Source organism: Cucurbita pepo, chromosome LG10, assembly GCF_002806865.2.
Source record: "Cucurbita pepo subsp. pepo cultivar mu-cu-16 chromosome LG10, ASM280686v2, whole genome shotgun sequence".
NCBI classification, from domain to species: Eukaryota; Viridiplantae; Streptophyta; class Magnoliopsida; order Cucurbitales; family Cucurbitaceae; genus Cucurbita; species Cucurbita pepo.
The window spans coordinates 621,356-629,379 of NC_036647.1; the positions used below are offsets into that span (position 1 = coordinate 621,356).

Below are 8,024 nucleotides of genomic sequence, written 5' to 3' on the forward strand. Positions count from 1 at the left end.
AAAAAAATAATAATAATAATGTCTATGGTTGCATGCTTTACAGTTAATATTGACTTCTCCAAAGAAACTGAATACATTGGAAACTATGGTCTAAGAGATTCAATATGAGCTTTTATCAAACAAGACAAACCTCTCCTCTACATAATAACTTTTTGGCTACAATTCATATGAAAATTTCCGCGTCTTCATATGTTTTTATCGTCAAACTGAACTAAACATTTTTATAACAAATGAATTTATTTTTATTTTTTAAAATTAGATAAATTTAATTGATTAAAATATTAGCATAAATTTCATAATTATAAATAAGTTGAATGATTTTAATTTTGTTAGAAAATCATTTCGGATCTAAATATCAATAAATATATTTTTTATTTTGTATTGTGAGATTACAGATTCAAATCTTGATATCAACTCGACGAAGACAAGAAAATAAAATGAAGCGTCGAGGACAAGCAAGAATTGGGCCCGAAATGAAAAAAAATAAGTGAATTTGTAGATTAAACAATAATAAAGAAGCTTTGAATCCAACGGCGGTCAACATTGGGTTATTGGTGTGCAGCCAGCAAAACATAAATTAGGTCATTTTTATTTGCTTGGGGGACAAGTTAGTGAAAATCAATGTCCAATGTTGGGTTTATTTCATCATTTTAGATTTTTTTAAATTTTAATTTTGGAATGAAAAGATTGAAGGTTGGACCTTTTTTCTAATACACAGACTTTATACCATATTTCATGACTTTAGTGAAAACGAATAACAAGAAAATTGAGAGAAAATAAATATAATTTTTTAGAACAAAAAAANTTAGAAAAAAAAAAAAAAAAATAAATAAAAAATAAAAAATAAAAAAAGCCAACATTTAGTTTGAGTGACCTTTCAATTATATGACATAATAAAGTTTTTGGATAAAAAGGCAAACTAATTTGAGGATATTTCTTTTAAGGAATATGGATTTATAAAAATAACAATTAAAATGGTTAAATCCATTTTTTTTTGTTTGATTTTTTTATTAATTATTAATTATTATTATTATTATATTTTATCGTACACATTTTTATTGGGCCTCTTTTTAGAATGAAAGAACAAGTATCCCCGACCAACTGCCGTACGGATAATGATAGGTTACAAGGGTTTGAATGGGAAGAAAATAAAACAAAGAAAATGGAGACCCGTGATCTATGATTTTCTTATTTACAATAATAATTTTCTTTATATTATTCGGTCACCTAATTTTATGTTTTAATTTTTATTTAACATTCTAACTAATTCATTTTTATTCCATAATCGGAAAACTGGGAATTACCAAATCAAGACACCGGAAGAATGACAACGCAGTTTGCGACGGACAGAGCAGACGCCGAGATCTACCAACGGCGACGCTCTCTTCAAGCAAAAATCTCAAGAACTTCTCGGTCGATTCTTTCTTCCTCGAGGCCTTCTCCCCTTAAACGACATCGTTGCGGTTGGCTACAATCGGACATCCGGTTTCATTTGGCTCAAGCAGCAAAAGAAAAAGGAGCGCCGGTTCGCCGCCATTGGACGAACTGTCATGTACGACACTGAGGTCACCGCCTTTGTCATCGAAGAGCGCCACCTCCGCCCTCTCCGTGAATAAGAAACTAACGAATGACCACTACTAGCAGATATTCTTCTCTTTGTGCTTTCATTTTCGAGATTCCCTTCAACATTTTTAAAACAGGTCTTGTAGGGAGATGTTTTCACATCTTTATAAAAACTGTTTCGTTCTCCTCTACGATCAATGTGGGATCTCATAATAAATATTAATCGAGATGTTGATGAATCCCTACCGTGAAATTTTATTTCTTTTACCCATTTGAATTTTTCTCTCTTCTTATCGTCGCTAATGGATGATAAAAGTCCCACATCTATTAATTTAGGGAATGATCCTGGGTTTATAATCAAAGAATACTTTGTCCATCTTGGGGAGACCTTTTGGGGAAGCCCAAAGCAAAGTTATGAAAGCTTCTGCTTAAAGTGGAAAATATCATACCATTATGGAGTCATGTTTATCTAACCAAAGATAACAGAGGTGTTTATCTAACCAAAGATAACAGAGGTGACGAGACTAGAGGTACAAAGGCTCGCATGCATGAATAATAAAATTCCATTAAGCTAAGCAACTTCACATGCTTTCTTTCCTAATTTCGGGCATATTAAGCAAACAAAATATTCACACAGACATCTCGAAAATCACTTATTTATTAATCTTGTCCTAAAAAATGCAACAAAAAAGAAGCTTCTTCTATATATATAAATAGAGCATATATTATAGTCTTTAATGTGTCACATTTTCAAGAAGGGGGAAGTTTTATAATAGCAGAAAAAAGAGGAAGAAAGGTGGAACCGACCTCAAGGGCGGTGGGTGGCAGCAGAGAGATGGCAGTAAAAGGCGGGAGATGATGACTGAGGGTTTTGGTTGTGGCAAGGAGACGAGCCAGAGGGAGGGACAAAGCCCTTTGGGAGCATCACGGAGAAAACTCTTCCCTTGTTATTGTTATTGCCATTGCTTTCAAACCTGGCTGTCGTCTTCTTCTTTTTCTTCTTGCTCTTCTTTTTTATCGCCATTTGTAATTTGTTGGCTTTGTACTGATCTACTGCTCGCTGTGGGTTTAGCAAGAATGGTGTGGTGGGTGCGCCGCCGTGGAGGGTGGTCCGGTGACGGCGGAGTTGTACGTCTGATCTGTAGGGAAGGAGTTTTGCGGAGGAGGAAGAGGAGATTAATAGAAAGAAGAGAATTAGAGAGAGAGATTTGGAAGAATGGGGATTGAATCTTGAAACCCATTTCACGTTTGAGAAAACTTGAGTGCGGATAAATATAAATTGAGGGAGGTTCGTAGTAGTAATAATAATAATAATAATAATAATAATAATAATAATGTAAATTTTCAATAGATAATAATAATAATTACGTTAATAGTTTTTGTATTATTTGATGCATGAGAAATGAGTTTAATTAATGTTGTAATTTGCTCTTAGTCAACCACATTTCCCTTATTAAAAATAAATAAATAAATAAATAAAAGTCTATTTTGCGAGGCAGGAATAAAAAATTATTTGTTCGGATAACTATTAGATTAGATGTATTATTAGTAATATATTTTATTTTTATTATAAATTGACAGTTATATTGTGACAATATCTAATTTTTTGTTGGACTAATATAAAAAAAATTTATTTAACATCCGAGTGAATCAAGTAAATTATTCATTAGAAGAGATGAACTTTAATTCGATTTGAAGGAAAAGTCGAGGTTCGGTTAAAAAAAAATGTGTATAAATCAAACCATGAATGGTTGAATTGATTACTTTGGTTCGATTCCTTCAACTAACTCTGAGGAACTGTTATTGGTTATTTAAATGGATTTAATTAAATAATATGAGTTTAGAATTACGAGTGAAATAAATAAATTTTAAAAAAATAATAATAAATAAAAACTGTTCCCTTCTCATTTCGTACTTAAATGTCGAATTGTTGTGATGTTCGCGGAATAATGATTATTCGGTTTAAATTTCGCACACCTTCTTCCTCTCCTCGTCTCTCTCTGTCTACGACGCATAGACCTTCACCTGTTCTTGTGTATCAATCCATACGTACAATTGCTGCCAATCCAGTTCCCGCTCAATATTTTCCGATCATCTCTACCGGTAATCATCGATCGGACGATGTAAGAAGAGCAATAGGAATCCGTCGCCATTTTTAAATCTCCGTGTCTCTCTCTCTCTCCTTGCGACTCAGGCCTCCGAGCGGAGCGGAGAGGAGGCCAACCGTACGCAAGCCCTAGACGGAGATCCGATTGAACATGTCTAGTTCTCTACCGTACTCTGTGAAGGATGTTCATTATGACAATGCTAAGTTTCGACAGAGATCCTACTTGAAGGTCTTTCTATGCTAGATCTTGACTTCTTCCTCCATTTCAATTTCATGAAATCTGATTGCATAACAGGCACTGCGTTTGTGCGATTTATTATTCGGTTAACGTTTGGAAGAATTGGTAGCTTTCTAGTTACATTCTGCAACGAGTATTTCTTGTTTCTTATTCGTTCTTGAACTTCGATTGTGCCTTGAACAACTTTACATTCTCCATGTGTAATTGTTCTTACTGATGTCATGTACTTTATTTAAGAATGTGATGTTGCTTCTGGAATGGAGACGGCCTGGGGGAGGTTAGAAACTCGACGGTATTGATCATCTGGATCTGTTTGAATAGTCATTTTCGTTGGAATTGCATGCATAATTAGTGAAAATTATCATAGAAATGCCAGATTGAGGATATTTTGCGTTTTGCGAATTAATCAGGGGCTATGTTGCCAGTTTAGATTCTATGCTTAGCTGTTGGTTTGTTGTGACCAACCTTTCATCTGTAGCATGATGGATGTTTGATCCTTTGTGATTGATGTGAAATTATACTACGTTCATAAACGTATAATCTGCGTTGGTGGATCTTCTTCTGTAAATTTCAGACTCGCCAATACTTTTGGATGACTTCCCAAACAATATGAGAAAAACAGAGAAGATAATTTAGCTAAAAGTACATTCCAGATTTTTCAGGGAAGAATAAGTTTACATCTCTTTTTCACATGTCTGAAATAGACTCTACACTACATTTTTAGTGTCTAGAAATTTCTCCCTCCAAAATTCTGTGTTGAACTGCTTATCTAGCACCTCAGACGTGCAACTTATCCCTAGAATACTTCTCTCATGTTGTTTTGAGATAATTATTATTGTTAAACCTGTGAATTGTATATAGTTTCAATTTTTCCAACACTGAATATAGTGACTAATTATTTATTTATTTTTATTTATCGTGTCATACCCTAGACAATGTCACCCCAAGCTTTAGTTATTCGATATGGGGTGAAATTGTTTGTTCTGAGTTATGACTCAAAGTTATCATCTCGTTTTATCAGGTGATGACTCAGAATTTACTCACTGGTAGCAGAAAACGCGAATGTCTAAGTTGTAGCACGGGGAAGTTTCTAGTATTACTTTTGGTCTTTGGCTTGGCATATCTGTTTTTGACAAGTACTCCTGTCCATGTTCCCAATCAAGTGGCCAAAGTAAGTGAGAGTAATGAGAAAGGAGAGTTCAAGATTAATGGTGGCATCAACTTCAAGAACTTATGGAGGAGAGCTCCTAGGCTTCCTCCTCGATTACCACCGGATGAAAAAGGTAGCAATACTAGCTATCATATTGATCCAAACATGCTAGTCTCTGAGTCTTTATGGATTTCAAGGCAACAGAAAGTGAAGGATGCTTTTATCCATGCATGGTCCGGCTATAAAAGGTATGCAATGGGGAATGATGAACTCATGCCACTGAGCCAGACAGGAACGGACGGGTTAGGAGGTTTAGGTGCTACAATTGTGGATGCCCTTGACACTGCCATGATTATGGGTGCTAGTGATATTGTCTCTGAGGCAGGCTCATGGGTTGAAAAACACCTTCTGGATAGAATTAAGGAAAAAGGTCAAGTCAATTTATTTGAAACTACCATACGTGTTTTAGGTGGTCTTCTAAGTGCATACCACTTGAGAGCAGGAGAATATGGGAAGAACTTTGAAAATGAAGGACCTAAGCCAGCTGTTTATCTAGAAACCGCTAAGAACTTGGCTGATCGTTTGCTAAGTGCTTTTACCTCCAGCCGAACCTCTATTCCTCTCTCTGATGTTGTTTTACAAAATTTCTCGGCTTATGCAGCTCCTGGTGGATTAAGTAGTACATCCGAAGTTTCTACTTTGCAGCTGGAATTTAATTATCTTAGTACTGTTTCAGGCGACCCAAAGTATTCAGTTGCTGCCATGAAGGTCTTAGAACACATGAAGAGCCTTCCGAAAGTGGAAGGTTTGGTTCCCATCTATATTAGGTATGGAGCTTTTACATCTAGCTATAAGCATAGTTACTTCTTTTATGCATTTTTTGCTATGATCTATGGATGCCTGAGAAACAGATATAAATTCGACGTTGAACATTCTATTTCCTTTTATTACTTATATATTTATCCGTTCATGTTTTCTCATTGCGAATGAATGAAAACATTATTTGAAATGCAAATTTTTTCGCATCAAAATCATTGAGATGTGTCAAAATATACATATTTAAATAATGTGTCATAACAAATATCTCTTTGTGAATTATAATCTTAATGTTCTTTTGGCCAACTAGAAAGCTTTGTTGTGATCTTCCTTGATTTGGAGCTTTGGGTTTAGCTCTCCTCCCTTTTTTTCATTTTTTTTTAATGTTCACATTTTTTGTACAGTCAGTAAAATGGATTCCATTCTTTTTAAAAAAAATTGACTGTCTTGTTAGCATGCCCATCCATGCTTTGCAGTGTTTAAGATACGCCTTCGATTGAACTTTTTGGCATGTTGGCAAAACTCTATTTCGAGTCATGAGAGGTTATTCTTCTGAAGCCAAAAGTGAACATGTAAATTCCATGGGTTAAAAGATCTATGAAACATTCATAAATGGTTATTGTCGTATTAGTTTTATTTTATTTTTTCAGGAACATTTGGTCTTGTGGCAGTTTGTCCTCTTCGAGCATTAATCCTGAAATGGTTCACTTTGTATTTCACATTTAACTTTTGAGTTTTGGTAGTTCAATCACACCGTTAGCTTTTTTATTACTATGTAGAATGTGGTTCCTTCCGCATTCTAAATCTCCCTGGGCCTTTTGGGTTTTGAAAGATTCCTTTAATTTTGAGGATATGGTGATGACTAAATTACTTATTTTCACGTAATTTTCATCTCAATTGCAGCCCTGATACTGGCGATTTTATTGGAGAAACCATAAGACTGGGATCTCGAGGTGATAGCTACTATGAGTATCTACTCAAAGTGTGGATTCAGAAGGGAATGAGAGAAAACAATAATTTCACTTATCTACATGATATGTATGATGAAGCCATGAAAGGTGTTAAGCATCTTCTTGTTCGGAAGTCTGTTCCAAATGGGTTGGTTTTTGTTGGAGAATTGCCTTATGGATCAAATGCTGCTTTTAGTCCGAAAATGGACCACCTGGTATGCGTTATTTCCTCCTGTATGTAATATTCACTTATCTGGTAGACGAGCTTATGGTATAGTCATATGGCTATATATCAAGGAACACTGGCTCAAACTGAGAAGTAATTTGGAAGATTATTCCCCAAATATGGGAGTTGATTGATTTTTCTGCAAATCAATCCATCTAAGTTATTCAACTTTGAAATGTCTCTGGATGTTTAGAAATATTATATAAGATTGTTGACATAGTCTAGGGCTATATACTTATCTTTCATTCACCCTCAAGATCATTATTTCTGTAGTTTATCAATGGAAACAGTTCCATTATCTTGAAACCTGTTATATAGTACTTCATGTGCAATAGTCCTCGTGTTTTTGTTACAGATTTAGGATGTTAGAAATTGTGTTGAATACAGTTTCACTTTCTCAAGTACATTATACAAATCTCTTGCTCCACTGCTCTGTTCACGATTGGCCATTTCATCTGTTTCTATGCCGTGAGAAAAAGTTTATGCTTTAGAGCTTCTTTTCGTTTTATGTGTGCAGTGTTGCCATTTATTTGAATCATTGAACACTTCTTTGAATGCTGTGTTATTTGATTGAGCCGAAGTGTCATGTTACTGGAAAGAAAGTTGGGGAATGTAAATGCCATTGCCTGCATAAATATATCTTCCTGTTCCCTTGAATAAATGCAAGGAGGGTTGGGTGTAAATCTTGCTTTATTGTACATCAATTATGAAAAAGGACAGATGTCGGTTTTCAAGTACTGAGGAAAAGTTTCGCCTCTTAAGTTAGTTTTTGGGGAGAGAACCCCCATTTGTCACAATTGGTGAGTTTATGCAAAGATGAGATACAACTGAAAACATGATATGTGGGAGGGAGACTGTTGAGTTTATTTACGAAGGGGCTGAATATTGGTAAGTATTAGGGAAGGCCCACATCACAATTTACCTTAGGGAGAAAGTTTGTTTGATACAAATAGTGGTAGAAGGGGGGGGGCTGT

General features: G+C 35.0%; 1 protein-coding gene across 8 annotated transcripts in view; it reads left to right on the plus strand.

Moving 5' to 3' along the window:
• Nucleotides 1–3,520: 3,520 nt before the first annotated feature.
• LOC111804180 (mannosyl-oligosaccharide 1,2-alpha-mannosidase MNS3-like) overlaps nucleotides 3,521–8,024 on the plus strand; it is a 6,927-nt gene continuing 2,423 nt past the window's right edge. For 7 of the 8 annotated variants that reach the window (XR_002816472.1, XR_002816471.1, XR_002816469.1 and 4 more), the window contains exons 1-3: nucleotides 3,521–3,899; nucleotides 4,930–5,885; nucleotides 6,778–7,039. Coding sequence is in view for 3 of the 8 variants with exons in the window: in XM_023688896.1 (XP_023544664.1) it covers nucleotides 3,822–3,899; nucleotides 4,930–5,885; nucleotides 6,778–7,039 (1,296 nt within the window). In the remaining 5 variants the exon portion in view is untranslated. The remainder of the gene's footprint in view (nucleotides 3,900–4,929; nucleotides 5,886–6,777; nucleotides 7,040–8,024) is intronic. The other variant, XM_023688900.1, reaches the window with a different exon arrangement.